This window comes from Rhinopithecus roxellana, chromosome 14 (genome assembly GCF_007565055.1).
Source record: "Rhinopithecus roxellana isolate Shanxi Qingling chromosome 14, ASM756505v1, whole genome shotgun sequence".
In the NCBI taxonomy this organism is placed as follows: Eukaryota; Metazoa; Chordata; class Mammalia; order Primates; family Cercopithecidae; genus Rhinopithecus; species Rhinopithecus roxellana.
In genome coordinates, this window is record NC_044562.1 from 76,740,883 (window position 1) to 76,766,451 (window position 25,569).

Consider the following 25,569-nt stretch of genomic DNA (forward strand, 5'->3'; position numbering starts at 1 on the left):
GTAGGGAACTGGTTAAGTAAATTATGGTTCATCTGTAATGTGGCATATAGATCAAGTTCTTAACATCTCAAGGAGATGCACACACACACAGAGAACCACTTTTTGGCATAGGTAATACAAGCACTACATTTTAAAAGTATTAGAAGATATCATGAAAACTAAGTCTTCCTTTGATCTGTATCTCTTCTGATATAACTATTTTTTTTTTTTTTTTTTTTTTTTTTGAGACGGAGTCTCACTGTGTCGCCCAGGCTGGAGTGCAGTGGCGCGATCTCGGCTCACTGCAAGCTCCGCCTCCCGGGTTCCCGCCATTCTCCCGCCTCAGCCTCCGAGTAGCTAGGACTACAGGCGCCCGCCACCGCGCCCGGCTAGTTTTTTGTATTTTTAGTAGAGACGGGGTTTCACTGTGTTAGCCAGGAGGGTCTCGATCTCCTGACCTCGTGATCCACCCGCCTCGGCCTCCCAAAGTGCTGGGATTACAGGCTTGAGCCACCGCGCCCGGCCTGATATAACTATTTATCAAGTTTTTATGTGTCTTTTCAGATATTCCAAGCAAATCCAAAAGCACATCACCATATATATATATTTCTTTAATACGTGAGTATGAATACTTACACAAATGAAGATTTTACATACACAGTTTTGCACCCATTTTTTTTTACTTAATAGTACACATCATGGAAATTATTCTCTACCAGTGCAAAAAGAATTCCTGTTTTTTTTTTTTTTTTTTGCATCTCACTCCATCCCTTAGGCTGGAGTGCAGTGGCACAATCTTACTCACTGCAACCTCTGTCTCCTGGGTTCAAGCGATGTTTGTGCCTCAGCCTCCTGAGTAGCTGGGATCACAGGTGCGTGCCACCACACCCGGCTAATTTTTGTATTTTTAGTAGAGACAGGGTTTCGCCATGTTGGCCAGGCTGGTCTCGGACTCCTGACCTCAAGTGATCCACCTGCTTCTACCTCCCAAAGTGCTGGGATTACAGGCATGAGCCACCATGTCCAGTTAAAACTCCTCCTCCTTTTCAACAACTTAGCAATTAAATTTATGATACAGCTATACAATGATAAAATAATACTAATGTCACTTACCAATGTATAGACTGTTTCCAATCTTTTGCTATTAGAAACAACGTTTTAATTGTACATTTATCACTTTCTATACAAGTGAATATATCTGGGATAAATTCCTAGTACTGGAGTTGCTGGGCTCAAAGAGTATATGCATTTAAAATTTTTATACATATTAACAAACTGTCATATTGACAAACTGTTGGGGGCCATAAAGGGTCCCAACAATAAATGAAAGTGCCTATTCTAAACTTTTATCAACCATATTTTATCGAAAGTTCTTTTTGATATTTAAGAATCTGAAAAGATGTATCTTATAATAATTTTAATTTACATTTCTCTTATCAGTGACATTGAGCTTTGCACTCCCCTAATTAAAAGTCATTTATATTTCTGTTTCTTTTAAACAATATCCTTTGATCATTTTATAATTGTACATCACTCTTTTTCTTATTGATCTATAGAACCCTTTACATATTAAGGAAATTGCCATATTATAGTATGATTTGTAACTATGTCTCCTGTTTGTTATTTGAGTTGGTTTATGTTGTATATGTCTAGGGATTTTTTGCCATGCAGAACTTTATTTTTATACAATCAAATTTATCAATCTCTTCTTTTATGGCTTTGGGTTTTGTGTCGTACTTAGAAAGGTCTTCCCCACACTGAGATAAAAAGATTCTCCCAAGATTTCTTCTAAAACTTTTAAGTCTTTGATCCATCTATTATTTATTTTGGTGTAAAGAGTGAGACAGGATTACAACTTTGTTGTTTTCACAAGGCCACCTATTAAACAATCTAGATGGAAATATTCATAATATATTAACAACAAAAAGTGGGTTAGGCTATAGATACTTGCAACAACATGAAATGAATCTCAAATATAATATCCTGAGCGAAAAAAGCCAAACCAAAAAATACACGCCATGTGATTTCATTAATATAAAACTCCAGAAAATATAAATTTATCTACTATGAAAAGAAAAGCAGATCACTGGTTGCCTAGGGTTGGGTTAAGAGAGGAATTTACTGGGTAGGGCACAGAGGAACTTTTTGGGATGATGAAAAGATTCTAAATCTTGACTGCAGTGGTGATTTCATGAATGTATACATTTGACAAAACCCAAACTGTACAGTTAAAATGGGTGCATTTTAATTACATGTAAATTATACCTCAATAGAGTTGATTTCTTAACAAATGAGTTATGAAAGAGTACTTATGGTATGATTCTTTTCTTGGTTTTAAACATATAGAAATACACACATTGTAAGATTAGAAAATAACACATCAAGGGGATAACAACCCCATGTAAGAGGACTACAAATGTTTTACATTTTCTCTTTTGCTTATCTTTATTTCCCAATTTTTAAATTTTATTTTATTTTTTTCTTTTTTTTTCCTTTTGAGACAGAGTCTTGCTCTGTTGCCCAGGCTAGAGAGCAGTGGCACAATCTCGGCTCACTGCTACCTGTGCCTCCCAGGTTCAAGCAATTCTCCTGCCTCAGCCTCCTGAGTAGCTGGGATTGCAGGCATCCGCCACCATGCCCGGCTAATTTTTGGGGTTTCACTGTGTTGGCCAGGCTGGTCTTACACTCCTGACCTCAAGTGATCTACCCACCTCAGCCTCCCAAAGTGCTGGGATTACAGGCATGAGGCACCATGCCTAGCCAATTTCCCAATTTTTTAAATAATGCAAAGGAACTGCTTTTGCACTAAGAAAAAAATTATTTAAAGTTAAAATAAATACTATTTGTATAGACCTTAAGATTGCAAAACAAAATTGGAGAAATGAATAGGATTTAAGTCTCTACAGTATGAAATAAACACTGAAAGCTTCCAATTATAATGTGCTACTTAGTCAAACATACAAAAATCATCGAATTTTTTTTTTACAATGAGAAATTATTTCATAGATCATGTTTTCAAATATTATTATTTCAAAGTTTCAAAATTTGAGGCCCAGAGAGGTTAAATAATTTGCCCACCATCAGCTGGGCACAGTGGCTCATGCCTGTAAGCCCAGCACTTTGGGAGGATGAGGTAGGCAGATTGCTTGAGCCCAGGAGTTCAAAGCCAAATTGAGCAACATAGTGAAACACCATTTCTATCAAACAAAAAATACAAAAATTAGCTGGGTGTGGTGGCATGCACCTGCAGTCCCAGCTACTTGGGAGGCTAATGTAGGATGATCACTTCAGCCCAAGAGGTGGAGGTGGCAGTGAGCTGTGATCTCTCCACTGTACTCCAGTCTGGGCAACAGAGTGAGATCCTGTCTCAAAATAATAATAATAATAATAATAATTATTATTATTATTTGCCCATGATCATACCACCAGTTAGTAGCAGAGTGTCACCCTTACTAGTCAGCAGACTAAGATTCTGATCCCAAATCCAGTCTTCTTTCTAAAAAAAGGGACAAAACTCCAAGACAATTCTTCAGGCTCTATGTGCTTTGTCTTTATCATCTTTGTTCTTCTGTTTCACTCTTTTTCTTTTTTTTTTTTTTTTTTTGAGACGGAGTCTTGCTCTATCACCCAGGCTAGAGTGCAGTGGCGCGATCTTGGCTTACTGCAACCTCCATCTCCCAGGTTCAAGCAATTCTCCTGCCTCAGCCTCCCAAGTAGGGGGGATTACAGGTGCCCGCTACCATGCCTAGCTAATTGTTGTTTTTTCAGTAGAGACTGGGTATCACCATGTTGGCCAGGCTGGTCTTGAACTCCTGACCTCGTGATCCACTTGCCTCAGCCTCCCAAAGTGCTGGAATTACAGGCTTGAGCCACCGCGCCCAGCCTTTACTTACTTTTTATTTGCATTTCAACAAGAATAATTCTACCATTTGGAAAAACTCTGTCCGAAATAACCCTTTTCAACATAATCCAGTTACCACTGGAGCCTACAGTTTAAAAATTCTTAATAGATTCCTTTTAAAGTATTTGTATTGAATACAGGAGGTACTGCTAGGGCTGAATTTTCATACAACTGCCTAATTCAGTTTGTCCAAGGCATCTAAAAACTTGAGTAATTTTAAAAATATTTATTTTGAACTTCATGAATAACTTACTTGAACTCCCAGTAGTTTTTATAATTTGTCATTTACTACCAAAAATAGTATTTTTTTCCTTTTGAACAATGACATCTTTCATTTCTGTTTCTTGGTCTATTACTAATACAATGTTAAAGAAAATGATAGAAAAAATTCTTATCTGATTCTGTCTATATTAGAAAATCTTTTGGCATTTCACCTAAAAATATAATGCTTATTAGTTGATTATAAATAAGAGGAATGTCTTCAACATGATAAGAAATGACTCTTAACAAGAATTAAGATAAACAGATACTAGGATAATAAAAAATACTTTATCTTTTAGTTTACTCATGTGCTCTTTATAGCTACTAAATTTGTAAACATTAAACCATCCTTGGATTCCTGATATGAACTCTGAACAGTCATGATTTCTTTTAATGTACTACTACTGAATTTGAGTAATAGTTGATTTCTTTTCTTTTTTTTGAGATGGAGTTTCACTCTTGTTGCCCAGGCTGGAGTGCAATGGCATGATCTCAGCTCACCACAACCTTCACCTCCCAGGTTCAAGCAATTCTCCTGCCTCAGCATCCCTTGCAAGTAGCTGGGATTACAGGCATGCACCACCACGCCTGGCTAATTTGTATTTTTAGTAGAGATGGGGTTTCTCCACATTGGTCAGGCTGGTCTCGAACTCCCAACGTCAGGTGATCTGCCTGCCTCAGCCTCCCAAAGTGCCGGGATCACAGGCATGAGCCACCGCGTCCGGCCAGTTAATTTCTTTTCTGACAACTGAATTTGATAAGCTAAATATAGAACATTTTTACTATATTTATAGAATTGTATATAATTTTCTTTTTTGTGCCTTGGTACTCTTTAAGCATACTGGGAAGTTCTGTCTGTGTCTAAGCTCTATGTTCAGATGACATGGTAATAATTTTTTCTTGGAAAACACCTTTCTTAGAGAGGGGGTAAATTTCATCGAATTGTAAAATATTAAATTGTAGGGCGCGGTGGCTCAAGCCTGTAATCCCAGCGCTTTGGGAGGCCGAGACGGGCGGATCACGAGGTCAGAAGATCGAGACCATCCTGGCTAACATGGTGAAACCCCGTCTCTACTAAAAAATACAAAAGACTAGCCGGGTGAGGTGGCGGGCGCCTGTAGTCCCAGCTACTCGGGAGGCTGAGGCAGGAGAATGGCGTAAACCCGGGAGGCGGAGCTTGCAGTGAGCTGAGATCCGGCCACTGAACTCCAGCCCAGGCGACAGAGCGAGACTCCGTCTCAAAAAAAAAAAAAAAAAAAAAAAAAATTAAATTGTAAAAGAGCTAAGATGGTATCATTTGCTGCAATTCATTTTGCAAATAAGGAAATCAAGGATCAGAAAAGTAAAGTGAATTGCTAAAGGTCTGTGGCCAAGCAAGGCTCAGCATCCCCAGGCCTTCGTTTCAATGAATAACTGATAGATTTTCCTTGACACTTATTTGTTATTGAATAGCAAGGTATATGACGTATAGGAGTAAAATGAATTGAGTTTTTTAAATAAATGAGAAAAACATTTGGATGACTATAATTAGTAACTATTTATATGACCACTTATTTTTTTAACGTGAAAAAATACTAGAGAGTAGCCATACCTGTGATTTTAATATTACAAGGAATGCCAAAAGGAGCCTCTCCTACAGTTCCAGTAGTCCCACCCCATCTGCATGCACACCCTAAGTCAAGTTTCTGTTGCATGAACTAAAAACAAAACAAAACAAAAATGGTGGCTTTAGCACCTATTTATTTGATATCTGGAGAGAACAAAAATAAAATTCACATGTATATGACAAAGAAAATGTCTTTTTCCAACGGCCTTTCTGTTTATCTTCCCCACCCCTGCTTTAAAGGTTACTTGTCTTTCTACATTTCTACAGTTTTTTAGAGCTGAAATCTACACAAGTGCCTTACTCTAAAAGCATCTCACTAAAAAAAAATCATACTTTAGTCAAAACATCATGCTAATAGTAATATGACAAATTTCAGTTTTCTCTACCTGTTCAGCGATGGTTTGGAAGCTATAGAGTCTGACCAGTCCTGAGCTGTACATCACAATCAGTATTCCATGAGACAAGGTAGCGTCTGTAACGTTCCCAAAAATCTGTTGGGGGGGAAGACAGATATCACCTGAGAAAAGACTGGAAGTCCAATCCTCTGAATGTTCACAGTGGTTTGTACTCTTGCTTAATATTTATGTCACTACTATAACACTGCTGCCTAGCATTAAAACCTAATTATAATTTATCGCCTTGAGGCTAGGGTGTTATTAGGGGTGAGCAGTGAGCCACTGGATTCTCATACTGGAGCACTAATGAAAGAGCAGCACATATCCCTCAGAATAATGCACCAGCATTCATTTGCTTCATAGCATTGTCAATAGCTATTAGTAACAAATCCCATTTCTCATAGACACTGGCATACACCAAGGCCATGTCGTTCTAAATGAATATTTAATCTACTATTCATACTCTTCCAAGGATCCATTCCTTATGCTAAAATGTTCTTTATAAAGAGACAAATTTTTAGTTAATTAGAGGTGCCGAGCCCCTGGATAGTCTTTCATGCATGGTAAGTGAAAGATGTTCTTCAATCCCAAGTAACAATATTTAAAACCAAATCTCTCTGATTGCATATTTTTCTATTATTCTTATTTTTATACAATTCACCAGCTTAATCAAAAACAAACTACTTAAATGAAGATGTCCTTGTTCAATTACCTTGGAAATACAGGAATACAGGAAGATGTCCAATTACCTTGGACATACAGGAATAAATACAAACAGTTTATGACTTTGCCACGTGTTCATTTCTGTTGTAGACTGTAATAAGCATACATAATTACTTAATCTCCAAGCACAGAGAGAACAATTAAGAGTTGTATTTTTTGTCATCTCTTAGAAGGATAAGTATTATTTACTCTGACATTGACTAGTTCTGACTTTTTAATTCACTGATCCTAGTTTCCCACTTTGAGAAAAAGACAATTTGTCACTCCCCTTGAAAACCAGCACAAGACAAGGATGTCCACTCTCACCATTCCTATTCAACAATGTGTTGGAAATTCTGGCCAGAGCCACCAGGCAAGAGAAACAAACAAAAGGCATTCAAATAGGATTCAAATAGGAAGAAAGGAAGTCAAACTATTCCTCTTTTCATATGACATGATCCTGTATCTAGAAAACCCCATTGTCTCATCCAAAAGCTTCTTAAACTAATAAGCAACACCAGCAAAGTCTTAGGATACAAAATCAATGCGCAAAAATTGCTAGCATTCCTGTACAACAACAACAGTCAAGCTGAGAGTTAAATAATGAACAAACTCCCATTCACAGTTGCCACAGAAAGAATAAAATACCTAGGAATACAGCTAACAGAGGAAGTGAAAGATCTCTAGAAGGAGATCTATGAAGATGACACAAACAAATGGAAAAACATCCATGCTCATTGTTAGGAAGAATCAATAGCATTAAAATGACCATATTGCCCTAAGCAATTTATATATTCAATGCTATTCCCATTAAACTACCATTGATGTTCTTCACAGAACTAGAAAAAACTATTTTAGAATTCATATGGAACCAAAACAGAGCCTGAATTAGCCAAGGCAATCCTAAGCAAAAAGAACAAAGCTGGAGACATCAGGCTACCTGACTTCAAACTATACTACAGAGTTACAGTAACCAAAACAGCATGGTACTGGTACAAGAACAGAAACATAGACCAATGCAACAGAATAGAGAACCCAAAATATTAGTAAAACTGCACACCTATAACCACCTGATCTTCGACAAACTTGACAAAAACAAGCAATGGAAAGGATTCCCTAGGGTGCTGGGATAACTGGCTAGCCATATGCAGAAAATTGAAACTGGACCCTTTCCTTACACCATATACAAAAATTAACTCAAGATGGATTAAAGACTTAAACATAAAACCCAAAACTATAAAAACCCTAGAAGATAATCTAGGCAATACCATTCTGGACATAGGCATGGGCAGATTTCATGATGAAAACACCAAAAGCAATTGCAACAAAAGCAAAAATTGACAAATGGGATCTACTTAAACTAAAGAGCTTCTGCACAGCAAAATAAACCATCAACAGAGTAAACAGACAACCTACAGTATGGAAGAACATTTTTGCAATCTATTCATCTGACAAGATCTAATATCCAGAATCTATAAGGAACTTCAACAAATTTACAAGAAAAAAAAAAAAACCCAGTAAAAAGTGGGCAAAGGACATGAACAGATACTTCTCAAAAGAGGGCATAAATGTGGCCAACAAGCACATGAAAAAAAGCTCAACATCACTGATCATTAGAGAATCAAAACTACAATGAGGTATCATCTCACGCCAGTCAGAATGAATATTATTAAAAAGTCAAAAAATAACAGATGCTGGCAAGGTTGTGGAGAAAAAGAAACACTTATACACTGTGACAATGGAAATTAGTCTGACCATTATGGAAGACAGTGTGGTGGTTCCCCAAAGACCTAAAGACAGAAATACCATTTAACCCAGCAATCCCATTACTGGGTATACACCCAAAGGGATATAAAGCCTTCTATTATAAATACAAAAGACACATGCACATATATGTTCACTGCAGCACTACTCACAAGAGCAAAGACATGGAACCAACCTAAATGTCCATCAGTGATAGACTGGGTAATGAAAATGTTGTACATATACACCAGGGAATACCATGTACCCACAAAAAGAACAACATCATGTCCTTTGCAGGGACATGGATGGAGCTGGAGGCCATTAACCTTAGCAAACTAACACAGCAACAGAAAACCAAATACTCCATGTTCTCACTTTTAATAGGGAGCTAAATGATGAGAACACATGGAATGATGAGAACACATGGACACACAGAGGGGAACAACACATACTCGGTAGTATCGGAGGGTGGAGGGTGGGAGGAGGGACAGGATCAGGAAAAATAACTAATAGATACTAGGCTCAAACCTGAGGAATAAAATAATCTGTACAACAAACCCCCATGACACATGTTTATCTATGTAACAAACCTGCACATAATGCACATGTACCCCTGAACTTAAAAGTTAAAAAAAAAAAAAAGAAAAAATATGAAGAAAAGCTTTAAAAAAAGAAAGAAAAAGTAAAAGAAGAAAAAGAGGACTTGTGTAATTCAAACTTTTTTTTTTTTTGAAATGGAGTTTTGCTCTGTTGCCCAAGTTGGAGTGCAGTGGTGCAATCCCGGCTCACTGCAACATCCACCTCCTACGTTCAACCAATTCTCCTGCCTCAGCCTCCTGAGTAGCTGGGACTACAGGCATGCACCACCACCCCTGGCTAATTTTTTTATTTTTAGTAGAGACAGGGCTTCACCATGTTGGCCAGGCTGGTATCAAACTCCTAACCTCAAGTGACTAGCCTGCCTCAGCCTCCCAAAGTGCTGAAATTACAGGTGTGAGCCACTGCACCAGGCCAATTCAAACATATTTTAAAATAATGAGTGCTGGCTAGGCGTGGTGGCTTATGCCTGTAATCCCAACACTTTGGGAGGCTGAGGCAGGCAGATCACAAAGTAAGGTGATCGAGACCATCCTGGCTTAACATGGTGAAACCCCGTCTCTACTAAAAATACAAAAAATTAGCCAGGTGTGGTGGCGGGCGCCTATAGTCCCAGCTACTCGGGAGGCTGAGGTAGGAGAATGGCATGAACCCGGGAGGCAGAGACTGCAGTGAGCGGAGATCATACCACTGCATTGCAGCCTGGGTGACAGAGCAAGACTCTGTCTCAAAAAAAATAATAATAATAATAATGACTGTTATAATAAAGTAGCCAATCTATTTTAATTCTAACTCCTCTACTTGCCACCTTTAGGATTTAGGTAGCTGCTTTTTATTTTTTATTTTAATTTTTTTAGAGACAGTATCACTCTGTCACCCAGGCTGGAGTGTAGTGGTGCAATCATAATTCATCAAAGCCTTGAATTCCTGGGCTCAAACCATTCTTCTGCTTCAGCCTTCTGAGTAGCTGGGACTGCTGCTTAACTTCTTCACTACATATGTATGTTACAATGTTGTAAAATATTCAAAGTGCATGGCACAAAATAAGCAAAAAAAGGTAACTAGTATTACTCTTTAGCCATTACGCAGTTTAGTATATAATGCTTACATAATGTAAAATTTTAATACATTCATCTTGTTTGCTTATAAAGATCAGTAGATCCTCAAGATACAGTCCTCTACAATACTTCACGTACTGAATTAAAGACCTATATTATAGAGGAGCCCAATAAATAACTATTCACCAACAGTAAGTAACTTTTTTTTAAGTAGAATCCTATTCATTCTTTTACTCAAAGGAAATTTGTTCCTTCTTTCCTCCCATGTAACCGATCCACAAGTCAAGAACAAACGGGAACAACAACAAAACCCAAAACTGAATGAATTGGAAAATTTACATATTTAAACACAAGGCTTGTTATATATCATAAAGCGAGTTTTAGACTTATACCTTGCAATTAAAATGAAATATTTTGTTGCAACTTTTTACCTTCCTTTAATGATCTTTTTAACAAGCTTTGGAATGTTCCCTCTGAAAAAAAAATACCTTACTCATTCTGTAATTTCATAACATAGTAGTTTGTTAATAACCACAGGTATCCAATATGATCCACTTGAGAGGCATAAAAATATGCAGAAAGATGAAGGGATATTAGGCAAATATTCTCATGTGTTTTGTTACAATATAAACCAGGTTAGTGAACTTTTTATAGTGAGGGGAGCATTTCCAATCAAATATCTCATAAATAATTAAATGACATTACTCTTATTGTCAATAAAATATTGCAATTAAATAAGAAGTGAGTTCTTACCTTTTTATTGATCTCTAGAATCCCTACAAGTGAAAAAGGTAGAACTCGGAACACTGCAAGGTACAGCAAAACAGGTTGTTGAATGCCTGCCTAGAAGGAAAGACTAAAATTACATGCAGCTCTCAAAAGTGCTTCCAGAAACACTCTGTTTTCATTAGTTGAAAAAATCCATCTGTTCGTTATGCAGACGTTTTCATATTATGAAAACATCCATCTATCTAGATTGCAAAGTTACTTAAACAGGAAGGCAACATATTCAAAATATGTCCACTAAAGCTTCAGCCCTTCAGACACACACATGCGCATATATACAGACAAAAATCCATAACAGTAAACATTTCTTAGCAATAAAATACCATGCATTTACATTTTGAATTGGAGTTTGAACAATAAAGAACCTAATAAAAAGATATGTAGTTATTATGCTCATATCATTTGAAAGTTGCTGGATCAGGTAGCTCATGCCTGTAATCCCAGCTGTTTGGGAGACTAAGGCAGGAGGATCGCTTGAGGCCAGGAGTTTGAGACCAGCCTGGCCAACACAGTGAGACCCCGTTTCTACAAAAAATTAAAAAATTAGCCAGACATGGTGGCGCACGCCTGTAGTCCCAGCTACTCAGGAGGCTGACGTGAGAGGAGCGCTTCAGCCCAGGGGTTTGAAGCTGCAGTGAACTCTGATCAAGCCATTGCACTCCAGCCTGGGCATCCAGACAGGCTGTCTCTAAATAAATAAATAAATATATAATGAAAGTAGTGTTGTGCTGATTCCTCTACAGGAAATGAGAAATAATATCATCAATGAAAGCTTGAGTGCCTTTTCTGCTTGAAAAGGATAGCCCCCTTACTTTGAAGAACAAGGTCCAGTCAATTTCTTGCCACTATGAAATGTAAAACCATCTGTAGTACTTCTCCAATACAGTTTTGAAGGAAATTTCTTAAATTTGTGTTAGGCAAAGCTGTCTGCCCCATCACAGCCAGTCTCTGCTTCAATAGAACTTTTAAGGCTGGAACCACCAATCAAAACCACTATAAATAAAAGTTAGAAAACAAACAACAAAAAAGATTGTAATGCTTAAAGCCCAAAAGACTCTCCCTTTGAAAGGAATAAGTTTTTATTAAACTAATATCTTCAAGGTAAATCAGACTCCTTCTGTGTTCCTTAAACCCAAAGGAAAAGTACAGCTTATATGCCTCAACTAAGAGCTACTACTTGTTGGCTGGAGACTGTAGGAAAACAGTCCAGAATATAGAAATACTGACAAGACTTTTATAAACATTATCAGGTGATGGTAAATGTAAAACATTAATATATGATAATGTATAGAATTAAACTTAAAAAAATTCTTGGCTGGGCGCAGTGGCTCACGCCTGTAAATCCCAGCACTTTGGGAGGCCGAGGCGGGCAGATCATGAGGTCAAGAGATCAAGACCATCCTGGCCAACATGGTGAAACCCCATTTCTACTAAAAATACAAAAATTAGCTGGGCGTGGTGGTGCATGCCTGTAGTCCCAGCTACTCAGGAGGCTGAGGCAGGAGAATTGCTTGAACCCAGGAGGCGGAGGATGCAGTGAGCTGAGATCTTGCCACTACACTCTAGCCTGGCAACAAAGCGAGACTCCATCTCAAAACAAAACTAAACAAAAATTCTTGCTCTTTAGCAATTTAAATTATTAAAAAGGTACATCAGACAAGACACTTTAGAATTCTCAAAGGAGCAAACTGTTTTGCTACTTTGTTATACTACCCCACTTTTCTGAATTTTCCTTTACCAAAGTAAAAGCAAGGTAGTGAGTAAGAGTATAAAGAGAGGAGTATTACTAAGAGAGAGACAGCATTTCTCTTTGATGTCATACTAAATAAATCAGGAAAAGGGTAAGGAGATTCCAATAAAAGGCATACAGTTAAGTTATTAATGTGACTGGAAAGGATTACTAAAGGGTAGGAAAACATTTAGATAACCATGATAAAAAGTCAGTAGAAGTAGCCAACAAATAGTTTGCTTGGCTTCAGGGGGATACAGAAAAAGTAGACAAGAGAGATGAGAGAGGAATGAAAAGCAGAGTTCACAGACACAGCGTGTATGGGAATACACTGGAGGGTTGACAAGGAAATGCTTGCTGTAGTTATCCAAATAAGGTAAAATTAGAGAAACTACTTAATTTTTTTTTTATGCTAGAATTATATATAAACTTCACCTGCCAGTTCATATTACAGAAATTTCAAGAAGGGGCAGCATGTTATAGCGCATAAGAGCAGGGACTCTGGAGCTAAACTGCCTGAGTTGGAGCCTAGGTTCTACCACTTACCAACACTATGATGTTGGATAAGTTACTTAGCCTCTCTGGGGCTCAGAATCCTCATCTGTAAAATGGGATGATGAAACTATCTACTGAAAGGAGTGTGCTGAAGATTAAATTAGTAAATACAGGTAAAGATCTCAGATCAGTGCCTGCCTGTTTTGCAATCAAGGACACCAGTGAGAAAAAGCTGAAGTAGTTCAAATTTAAAATGAGAAAGAACTACAACAGACTCTGCCAAGGTGAGACAGAAAATAAGTATTTTTCTAGATGTCCTGGTGTACAAAGAAACAGAAAACCTCTAAAAGCAGTCTATATCTATTTTTTAAGTGCTCAATAAATGCTTTCCATAGTATTTCCCCATAAATCACCAATAGAAACAAAAAGTTTCTTGATATAAATTTCCAGACTTTATAAAATTTAGTAAATCCTGGATAATTCTTTGAGAGAGAAAAATCTTTTTAAATAGCACGCTTCAGAAAAAAAATCTACCCATCAACTTTTCTTTTTAAAAATATTTTTATTATTACCTTATTTCAATAGGTTTTTGAGGAACAGGTGGTGTTGGGTTACATGAATAAGTTCTTTAGTGGTGATTTCTCAGATTCTGGTGCACATATCACCAAGTGGCATATGCTAATATGTAGTGTTTCATCCCTCACCCACCTCCCACCTTTTCCCCCCGAGTCTCCAAAGTAAATTGTATCATTCTTATGCCTTTGCATCCTCATAGTTTAGGTCTCACTTATGAGAAAATACAACGTCTGGTTTTCCATTTCTTAATTACTTCACTTAGAATAATGGTCTCCGATTCCATCCAGGTTGCCATGAATCTTATCTTTTATAGCATGCTTCAGAAATAAAAGATCATTAGATTTTTCCTAACAAATCTGCAGACAAATTCCTATGAAAAAAATTCTACATTTTATTGAATGTTTAAAAATGTATACCTGCCGGGCCACTACTGAGCCTCTGTTCTGAGCTGACTTAACTGCAATGACTTCTTGAGGAGTGTCCCAGCTCAAGTATCTTTTAAAAGAATGAAGAGAAGTTTATTTATTTGGGTCAGTTTCCTTATACTTAAAATCAAAATATTACATTTTATAAGTAAACTATTTTTTAGTTATTTAAATTATAAAAGCAAAGTGATCTATTTTGAAAAATAAATAGCTAAAAAAATTTCCCCTATATCCCTATATGGACATATCCCTATTTAAATATACACATAATTTTAATCTTTCTAGAGCATGGGTGAATTAAAATTGTTTTTGATCTAAGAGTATTCAAAACTTAGGAAACAAAACAATCATTTCTACTTTAAAATGGAAGTTAGAAAAAGCACTAAAAATGTTATTTTCACACATTCCATGAACATATTCACTCCAAACATTTACATCTAATTTATAAAACTAATAGTTAAAATAACAGTTCTTGGATTGTATACAGCAGACAATTTAACTGAAACAGACTAGCCTTCAGGAAAATCTACCATAAAGTGCATCTTACATAGAAAATACTATTTGTGGAATACAGGCAATTTTTTTTAAAGCTTATTTATACTACTACAGGTTAGTTACTTACTAGGGATACAAAGATAAATGACAATTGGGTGCGATGGCTCATATCTGTAATCCCAGAACTTTAGGAGGCTGAGGTGGGCAGATCACTTGAGGTTGGGAGTTGAGACCAGCCTGGCCAACATAGGGAAACCTCGTCTCTACCAAAAATACAAAAAGTAGCTGGGCGTGGTGGTACACATCCATAATCCCAGCTACTCAGGAGGCTGAGGCAGGAGAATTGCTTGAACCCAGTAGGTGCAGGTTGCAGTGAGCAGAGATTAGGTCACTGCACTCCAGCCTGGGAGACAGAGCAAGACCTTGTCTCAAAAAAGAAAAAAAAAAAAAAAGATAAATGATAAAGGGTCTCTACTCAGACCTCTAAATGTAGTCATCAAGGGAGAAAAAAAAAATAGGTTTATTAATTGAGATCTGGTATGGACTAGAAAACTGACAGGGGAAAAAAGGCTTGAAATTTCCTGGGCCACAGGTTTCAAATTTTTAAAATAAAATCTTGAATAATAAACTCATAGTAAATACCTGAATTTGCAATAAGGTGCAAGATATATTTTCTCAAGGATTTTTCCCGTAGTTGCTGATATACGAAGTAGCCAATTATGAGCAGTCAGTGCTATGAGTGAGGACTTATAATCTGATGAATTGGGAAGTATATCTCCCTAAAAAAAAAAAAGAGAGATATAAAAATGAAACTGCTTGGCCATGAACAATTTGCAGTAATCAATGTCCAAAGAAAATAGCTAAATATTCAAATAGCCAAATAAATAAACCACAAAAGAAAGATTAAATGCCCAAATAGAGAATTAAGACAAGGAAAGACAGGATTGTGGGAAATTATTTTCATCATCACTTATTGAGTTTATTCACATAAAGCACTTAAACATGGCCTGAAATAATTTATTATTATGTATTAGTTATTATTTTATTAAGTATTCACAAATATTAGTCATAATAACAGTAGAAGAATAATGATGATGCTACTTCTGTGATAACAATAACAATAATAACAGCTCTTAAAATCATGTATAATATCACAGCGATTGAGAGTCCTCTGCTATTAGTATGGTGGTGAGTGCCCGGAGTCCCAACTACTTGGGAGACTGAGGCAAGAAGATCACTTGAGGCTGGGAAGTCAAGGCTGCAGTGAGTGATGACTGTGCCACTGCGCTCCAGCCTGGATGACAGAGAGCCTGTCTCAAAAAAAAAAAAAAGCGTTCTCTGCTGGAACAGACATTCATATTGCCCCCTTTTCCTTTACCACAGGACTTGTTTCCTTTAGATGGAAGTCAAAACTGGCAAAATGCAAATTACTCCATTATTCACTGTGGTTCTGACCTAAGCTCAAATGAAAAGCTAGAAACCAATAAGATAGCCAAAGTACAGAAAATGGGACCTGGTTTGAAAGATGACCTGTGTCACCAATGAATTACCCTAGAAAAGGGAGAGGATAGCTGCATGGGCACTCCTGTCACTGAGGAGCCACCACAAGGTGGAAGTCTAAGGCAGGAAGAAAAAGAAGCAAAGTTTTCTACTTTAATTTGTAGACTAAAAGCGCGTTGTGGTCCCCACTTGTAATCCCAGCACTTTGAGAGAGTGAGGCAGAAGGATTACTTGAGCCCAGGAGTTCGATATCAGCCTGGGCAACTAACTAGACACTGTTTCTAGTTAAGAAAGAAAAAAGCAGCAGCCAGGTGCGGTGGCTCACGCCTGTAATCCCAGCACTTTGGGAGGCTGAGGTGGCCGAGTCACGAGGTCAAGAGATGGGAGACCAGCCTGGCCAACATGGTGAAACCCCATCTCTACTATAAAAAATACAAAAATTAGCTGGGTGTGGCGGTGCGTGCCTGTAATCCCAGCTACTTGGGAGGCTGAGGCAGGAGAATTGCTTGAATCCTGGAGGTGGAGGTTGTAGTGAGCCGAGATGGTGCCACTGCACTCCAGCCTGGTGACAGAGGTAGACTCCATCTCAAAAAAAAAAAAAAAAGAAAAGAAAAGAAAAAGAAAAAAAAAAGAAAAAGAAAAAAAGAAAGAGAGAAAGAAAAGAAAAGCTGAAATTAATCTAGTATCTGCGTAGGCCAAAAAGTGAACAGAAAAAAATGAAGACATAGTTATTTATATATGCTCCCTAAAAATTTGTCTTGCCTTTCAAATGTTAAGAAAAAAATAGTTTTTGTTTGTGTGCTAGGTCTTTTTTTTTTTTTAGTTTATTAACCCTTGAAGTCTTACACTGGATTCAAGGCAATGATATACATGCATTTATTTTACAATGTCTTATCTAAATGTTGTTTCACGGAGATTTAAAAGTTTTTGGCTAAGCGTGGTGGCTCACACTTGTAATCCCAGCACTTTGGGAGGCCAAGGCAGGCAGATCACTTGAGCCCAGGAGTTCAAGACCAGCCTAGGCAACATGACGAAACCCCACCTCTACAAAAAATACAAAAATTAGCTGGGTTTGGTGGTGCACACCTGTAGTCCCAGTTACTCAGGAGGCACAAGTGGAAGGGTCACTTGAGCCCAGGAGGTAGAGGCTGCAGTGGGCTGTGATCGTGCCACTGGACTCCAGCTTAGGCAACAGAGTAAGACCCTGTTTTAAAAAACATTTTTTTTTAATTTTAAGTTTTAAAAAATACACTATTTATATCTTGCCTATCAAAATAATTTGAAGCAGCAAATATAATACATTTGAACTACGTTCTTAAACAAGAAGTTGTAATTCACAGAGTCTTGGAAAAGATGGACACTAACTTAAAAGTAGTTTCATATCAGTGTGTTAACAACAATTCAATATGCTTCCTGGTTTTTCTTAAGAGAAAATCTTGCTGCAGTTGAAATGAGAATAAAATGTTTAAAAATAAGTGAGAATAGGGGCCGGGCGTGGTGGCTCATGCCTGTAATCCCAGAACTTTGGGAGTTCGAGGCGGGCGGATCACGAGAGGTCGGGAGTTCAAGATCAGCCTGGCCAACATGGAGAAACCCCGTCTCTACTAAAAATACAAAAATCAGCGGGGCATGGTGGTGGGTGCCTGTAGTCCTAGCTATTTGGGAAGCTGAGGCAGGAGAATTGTTTGAACCTGGGAGGCGGAGGTTGCAGTGAGCCGAGATCATGCCACTGCACTCCAGCCTGGGCAACAAAGGGAGACCGTCTCAAAACAAACAAACAAACAAACAAACAAACAAAACGGTGAGAATAGGCATTAGGTTACTAAATTTTTGGTGTTTTATACTAGGGTATTAAAAACTCTCTCAATTAAGAAATCTGTCATCTTCCCCCATACTCTCCAATGAAAATGGATCAAAAAGCTTTAAATTGCTAAAGGCATGACAGTTATTTTCAGCTTTCAATAAGGAGTTGAAGAAGAAAACATAGGTTTAAAAGCTTTCTAATTTTTAAATAGGAGCCTTCAATAAACAGACAATAAGCATTCAGAGAAAAAGCAGCAGCCCCAGAAAACTAAAACGTTATGTAAAAATGATAGCCTGAAAAAAACATTAACAGTAAATTTAACGTATAGCCTCTTATCCTTTAAAAATTATTTTTGGTCACATATTATGAGTTCCGTTTTTCGTAAAGGACAACCAATCAGATTCAAAGACCTGATTAATCTGCTGTAGTATTTCCTAAGGGCATTTCTTAGAATAAGCACTGATCCTATAGAAAACAAATACAGGTTGATTATCCCTTTTCCTACTGAAACGCTTGGGACCAGAAGTGTTTCAGCTCTGAATTTCTTTGGATTTTGGGATATTTGCATACACATAACGAGGTATCTTGGGGATGGGACCCAAGTCTAGATACAAAATTCATTTATGTTTCATATATATCTTATACATGTAGCCTGAAGATAATTTTACATAATATTTTAAATTTTGTGCCTGTCACATGAGGTCAGGTGTAAAATTTTCCACCTGTGGCATCATGTCGGTATTCAAAAAGTTTTGAATTTTGGAGCATGTCGGATTTCAGATTTTCAGATTAGGGATGCTCAACCTGTATTTAGAAATATTCCTCAAACAAGGAAGTTCTATGATCAAAAGAATTTGGGGAAATGGCTTGACAATCATCATACCTATTTGTATTATTATTATTATTATTATTATTAAAGGCTCTGAGAAGTAATTCTATCAATAAACATGTTTAAGTTCTCAAACTCAGTATGTCCCAAACTTAGTTTTTCACAGCCCAATTCTCCCTAATTCCTCTGGCACCTGTTAATAGTCCATGAAAACAGCGTTCTGAAAAATATACACCCAGGCAAAGCTAGTCTTATGAAAATGAGCTTATCCTATTACTTTATCTTTATTATTTTCCTAACAACATTCACGTAAAATAAGTGTTGATCTAAATACTTTGTTATTGTTTCAGTATATTGAATGGAATGATCTCTTAAACACTAAGATAATTATACATAAGCTTATGCTGCTTATATAACTTTTAATCGATTATAACTTTCTAGTTTTCAGGGTCTAAAAAAATTCTATCTAATTTTAAAAACACATTCATAATATTAGTACTTTTAATACAGAAATTATTTCACGAGGAAAATAAAAGATATATCTCATCTTGATTGCTTTAAAGATGCAAGAGTCACTATGATATTTAAGTTGTATTCTTTTATGCAATATGTTAATAATAACCGGTTCTTCTAGGCTAAAACTGCTTTATAAACAAATGTTCTAAAAACAAATCTTACCACTGGGCATTCCCATAATAAAGCATCCTCTATTTTTTCTGATTTGGAACATTTTGGCATTTCATAAAGTTTTCTTGGCTCAGATGCAACACTGGGAAAAAACAAAAATAAATGATTATTATTCTTGATAACCAAGACAGTATTTGTTCAGGTTTGAGAGACTACTTTTATTCAGAGATGTGAAATACCAAGGCACATTTGCTTTCCTCTTCTTAACTAAATGTTAGTATTTTTTCTGATCACATAATTCATAGAAAAAAATCTTAAAAATATAACAAGATTAACACAGTTTACAACACTGTAAAACTGCCAAAAATAACCCTTATTAACATTTCGGTTCATTTCCTTCTGGTTTATATACATATATGTACCTGTACATTGTTTTCCAAAGCTGTTTCATATTAAATTCTTTCTTTACCTCTGAACATTTACTAAGAATATCTGAATTCCATCAAGATCAAAAACTATTGTTCTGATATTTAAAATGAAAATTACTGGATAAAAAGGGTCCCATTATTTTAGGATGAAAACTAGTGGATTAAAAAAAAACAAAAAACAAACAACAACAACAACAACAAAAATCCTTTATAGCTTTTTCTTTACTCCCAAATTACTTTTCAGAAACGTTAAGTTTATACTTCTGCCAATATTGAATGCTATATCTTTGATGTGAAAAATAGTCTCTTTTAATTCATACTTCTCTGATTCATTGAGATGTGATCACAAATGTTTAATTTTACTTTATTTTGCTTGTTTCTTTTTTTTTTTTTTGAGATAGTCTCTCGCTCTGTTGTCCAGACTGGAGTGCAGTGGCATGATCTTAGCTCACTTCAACCTCCACCTCCCAGACTCATGTAATCATCCTGCCTCAGCCTCTCAAGTAACTGGGACTACAAGCTCATGCTACTACGCTTGGCTAATTTTTATATTTTTTGTAGAGGCGGGATTTTGCCATGTTGCCCAGGATGGTCTTGAACTCCTGGACTCAAGTAATCCACCTGCCTCAGCCTCCCGAAGTGTTGGGATTACAGATGTGAGCCACTTCACCTGGCACTTCTCTTTTTGAGACCAAGTCTTACTCTGTCTCCCAGGCTGGAGTGCAATGGCGCTATCTCGGTTCACCACAACCTCTGCTTCCCAGGTTCAAGCGATTCTCCTGTCTCAGCCTCCTCAGTAGCTAGGATTACAAGTGCATGCCACCACACCCAGCTAATATTTGTATTTTGTACTTTTAGTAGAGATAGGGTTTCACCATGTTGGTCAGGCTGGTCTTGAACTCCTGACCTCGCAATCTGCCTGCCCCGGCCTCCCAAAGTGCTGGGATTACAGGCATGAGCCACCACACCCGGCCCCTTTTCATTTTTTCAAATGAACTTTGAAATTAAATTACTGTTGAAAGAGAAACAATTTTCAGGCTATAATTTTATTATATCTCTTTGACATTCTCTCACTGATTCAAAAGTTTAAACCAAACAGTTTCACAGGAATGAAGGCAACTTCATATGCGATTATAATCTGTAGATAAAACACTCCTGTACATTAAATAACTCAATAATATTTAATCATTAGAACACTAATGAACACCACTTACTCTAATTTTTTTTTAAGTTAAAGCAGGTATCTTTAAATCGTGGAAGTTACAAACTTGACATTAAATGATCATTTCTGTCATTGTTGCTCATTTTTCTAGGTGTGATAATGACATGACAAAATAAGAACATGTCCAGATTTCCACTTCCAGCATGAGGGCATGAAGAACTCTGTGGACAAACTCTTTGGCAAAACTGGTGAAAATCATAAAAGGACAACTCTTTAAAGTCTCTGCAAATGGTCCTGGGGACATACAGCATATGAAGAAACATTTATTCAAGAAAACCTACTGCTAGGTAGGAATAGTGAGTCTGTGGTGTCTGAATCAGGACATAGTCCCTTCCTTCCCAATCCCAGCTCAGCAAGATGGAAACTCCACTCCAGACTGGTGCAGGCAAGAGGACAAGGCTCCCTGTATTCCAGGATGACAGCATTTCTCATCAGTCCCCAGCTGCCTATTGCTGGGGCTGAGTCCTGGGTCAGTACAGTCAAGAGGTGGGGCTCCCTTCTTCCACCCAGCCCCTATTCATGGGATGGAGGATCTACCTTGGATGTAGCACAGCTGAGGATACTGAGGCCCTAATTGGCTTTATTCCTCCTTAGAAAATAGTGGTCCTATACTGACAGAGACAAGCTGAGAAGATCTGAGGCCAGTGTTTCCTCAACTCCAAGTGCTCAGCTTCTAGTAGGGGAGTCACTCAGAGAGAAGCATGGCATTGACTCCCACAACCAGCTAAAGACCCTTAGCTCAGAAACTGTGCAGGAGGGGAGAAGCAGGCCATAAAACAGATAGCTCTGCAGCTCTTTCCAGAAAAACTAACTTCATTTGCAACACAGTGTGGAGAAGTTAAGGCCTAAGAGCACTCACAAAACCTGTGGAGTTTGTGATGAAAGGCAAATGGGAGGAGATTGGTAGACTAATTGGAGATATAGGCTAAACTGTAGGCTGGCTAATTTGCCAGAAATCACCAGAAAAAGATAGCAGGACAGAGCCCTCTTGGGGTTAGAACAAATCTCAAAAGCTGATTATTCTCTCTAAATTCTGGTTTCCAGTCCAAGATGAAAACAGCCTGGAAGTGCCACTCCTGTCTGTCCACACAAGACGAAAAACGCAGAACAATCTGAAAATCCATAATTCTTCCTAGATCCATCAGAGAATTGAGGTCACAGGGCAAACTGCTGCCTCCAAAACTGGAGAGAAAGGTGGATACTGACAATCACAGCTTTCCAGGAACATAAGCCCAGGAACAAGCCACTGGAGCCAACAATGCGGGAGACAAAAATAAGGACACTAGAGGAAATTTTAACCTCCGATACCCACAGCTACAACAAACAATAATCATAGCCAAACTCCTACTCAGATAAACACAAAATCTCACTCTAAATGCCTATTTACTTCAATTCTTTTAATCCAATATATATTAAATTTGTAAATTCTTTTTTGAGACAGAATCTCGCTCTGTTGCTCAGGCTGGAGTACAGTGGCATGCTCATGGCTCGTGCAGCCTTGACCTCCCGGGCTCAAGCGATCCTCCCACCTCATACTCCCTGGTAGCTGGGACTAAGGTGTGTGCCACCATGCCCGGCTAATGTTGAGACTTTTTGTAGAGATGGGGTTTTGCCATGTTGCCTAGGCTGGTCTTGAACTCCTGGACTCAAGCAATCCCCAGACCTTGGCCTCCAAAAGTGCTGGGATGACAGGGGTGAGCCACTGTGCCTGGCCTATCCAATATATCATACATAGCCCTCAACCAAAAAAATCACAAGGCATGCTGACAGGCAAAATACAAAAGTTTGAAGAAAGAAAACAATCAGAACTGGATTCAGATATGGCAGAGATTTTAGAATTAGCAGACCAGGAAATTAAAATAACTATGATTAAGCCAGGTGTGATGATGCTAACAGGCAAAATACAAAAGTTTGAAGAAACAAAACAAACATCAGAACTGGATTCAGATATCATAGAGATTTTAGAATTAGCAGACCAGGAAATTAAAATAACTATGATTAAGCCAGGTGCGATGATATGCGACTGTAGTTCCAGCTATACTCAGGAGGCTGAGGGAGGAGGATCACTGGAGTGTAGGAGTTTGGGGCTACAGTGCACCATGATCATACCTGTGAAAAGCCACTGCACTCCAGCCTGGGCAACAAAGCAAGGCCTCATTTCTTGTTTTTTATTGTTTGTTTGGGGTTTTTTGGGGTTTTCTTTTTTGAGTCTCGCTCTATTATCCAGGCTGGAGTGCAGGGGCACACAATCACAACTCACTGCAACCTCCACCTCCTGGGTTCAAGCAATTCTTCTGCCTTGGCCTCTGGAGTAGCTGGGATTATGGGTATGTGCCATGATGCCCAGCTAATTTTTGTTTTTTTAGTAGAGATGGGGTTTCGTCATGTTGGCCAAGCTGGTCTCGAACTCATGGCCTCAAGTGATCTGCCTGCCTAGACCTCCCAAAGTGTGAGATCACAGGTGTGAGCCTCCGCACCTGGTCACAAGACCTCATTTCTAAACTAATTAAATAGCTGATTAACAGGATCAGGGATGGGAAAAGTGGACACCATGCAAGAAAAGATGGGCAAATTAAGCAGAGATAAAAATTCGAAAAAAAAGAAAAGAAAAAAAAGAAATACTAGAAATCAAAAAACACCATAAGAGAAATGAAGAATGCCTTTAACAGTCATCAGTAGACTGTATGCAGCCAAGGAAAGAATCAGTGAGTTTAAAGATAGGTCAACAGAAACTTCCCAAGCTGAGGAATAAAAGAGGAAAAAGAAAGAAAAAGTAGAACAGAATATTCAAGTACTATGGGAAAATTGGAGAAGGTATGAAACATCCACATAATGGGAATACCAGGAGGAAGAAAATGAGAGAAAAATAAATATTTGAAGTAATAATGGCTGAGAATTTTCCAAAACTGACAGACATCAAGCCACAAATCTGGGAAGCATATTCAAACTGCAGAAATTCAAAAGTGAAGAGAAAATCTTGAAAGAAGCCAGATGAAAAAAAAGTACCTTAACTACATAGGGGGAACAATAAGAATTAACTTGGATTTCTCCTCAGAGAACGTAAGAGCAAGTAGTGAGAGACGTGAAATACCTGAAGTGTTCTGGTGGCTCATGTCTGTAATCCTCAGCAGAGGCTGAGGTGGGAGGATTACTTGAGGTCAGGAGTATGAGATCAGCCTGGGCAACACAGCACGACTGAGACCCCTATTTCTAAAAAAATTGTTTTAAAAATAGCCACATGCCTATAGTCCTAGCTACTTGGGAGGCTGAGGTGGTCGGACTGCTTCAGTCCAGGAGGTCAGGGTTACAGTGAGCTATGATTGTGCCACTGCATTCCAGCCTAGGAGACACAGTCAGATGCTCACTTTGTGGGAAAAAAAAAGGCACAGATAGATTAAAAGTAAAGTAATGGCAAAAGATACAATGTGCAAACATTAAACAAAAGAAAGCTGGAGTAGCTATACTAATTTCAGACAAAGTCGAATTTGGCAAGGAAAATTACCAAGGATTAAGTGGGCATAAGATAATGAAAAAGGTGTCAATTCTCCAAGAAGGCATAACAATCTTTAATATATATGCATCTAACAACAGAGTATCAAAACACAATATGGCAAACACGGATAGAAATGCAAGGAGAAATAGATAAATCCACTCACTATGATAGAGATTTCAACACTCATCAGTAATGAACATCTCCAGCTGGCAGAAAGTTAGTAATTACGCATATACTTAAACTGCAAGGTACCATCAGTCAACTCAGCATCTCATCCAACGACAGCAGAATACACATTCTTCTCAAGCTTACACGAAACATTCACCAAGATAGACCACATTCTGAGCCATAAAAGACACCTTAACAAATTTAAAAGACTAGAACTAATATAAAGTATGCTCTCAGGTCACAGTGGTATTAAACCGCAAATCAATAAAACAATGATAACTGGAAAATCCCAATATATTTGGAGAGTGAACAACACATATCTAAATAACACATGGGTCAAAGAAATCTCAGGAGAAATTTAAAAATATTTTGAACTAAATGAAAATGCATATACAACATATCAACATTTGTGGGATGCAACAAAAACAACGCTTAGAAGAAAAGGTATAGCAGTAAGTGCATATGCAGAAAAGGAGAAAGACTTAAAATCAGTAATCTAATTTCTACCTTAGGAAACTAGTACAAGAAGAGCAAATTAAAACCAAAGTAAGCAAAGAAATAATAAAAATTAGTCAGAAAGTAGTAAAATTGAAAACCAAAAATCAATAGAGAAAATCAACAAAACCAAAAGCTGTTTTTTTGAAAAGGTCAACAAAATTGATTACTAATATGAGAAATTAAAGAGTGGCTGTCACTATCGATCTCATGGGCATTAAAACAGTAATAAAGAAACATTATGAATAAGTGTAG

At 37.6% G+C, this 25,569-nt stretch overlaps 1 protein-coding gene across 2 annotated transcripts in view; it reads right to left on the reverse strand.

Moving 5' to 3' along the window:
- DCAF17 (DDB1 and CUL4 associated factor 17) overlaps positions 1-25,569 on the reverse strand; it is a 56,267-nt gene that overhangs the window by 27,221 nt on the left and 3,477 nt on the right. For both annotated transcript variants that reach the window (XM_030916681.1, XM_010377608.2), the window contains exons 3-8: positions 19,560-19,650; positions 15,391-15,527; positions 14,245-14,323; positions 10,996-11,085; positions 6,134-6,238; positions 5,733-5,838 (exon numbers count right to left, since the gene is read on the reverse strand). In XM_030916681.1, the coding sequence (XP_030772541.1) occupies positions 5,733-5,838; positions 6,134-6,238; positions 10,996-11,085; positions 14,245-14,323; positions 15,391-15,527; positions 19,560-19,650 (608 nt within the window). The remainder of the gene's footprint in view (positions 1-5,732; positions 5,839-6,133; positions 6,239-10,995; positions 11,086-14,244; positions 14,324-15,390; positions 15,528-19,559; positions 19,651-25,569) is intronic.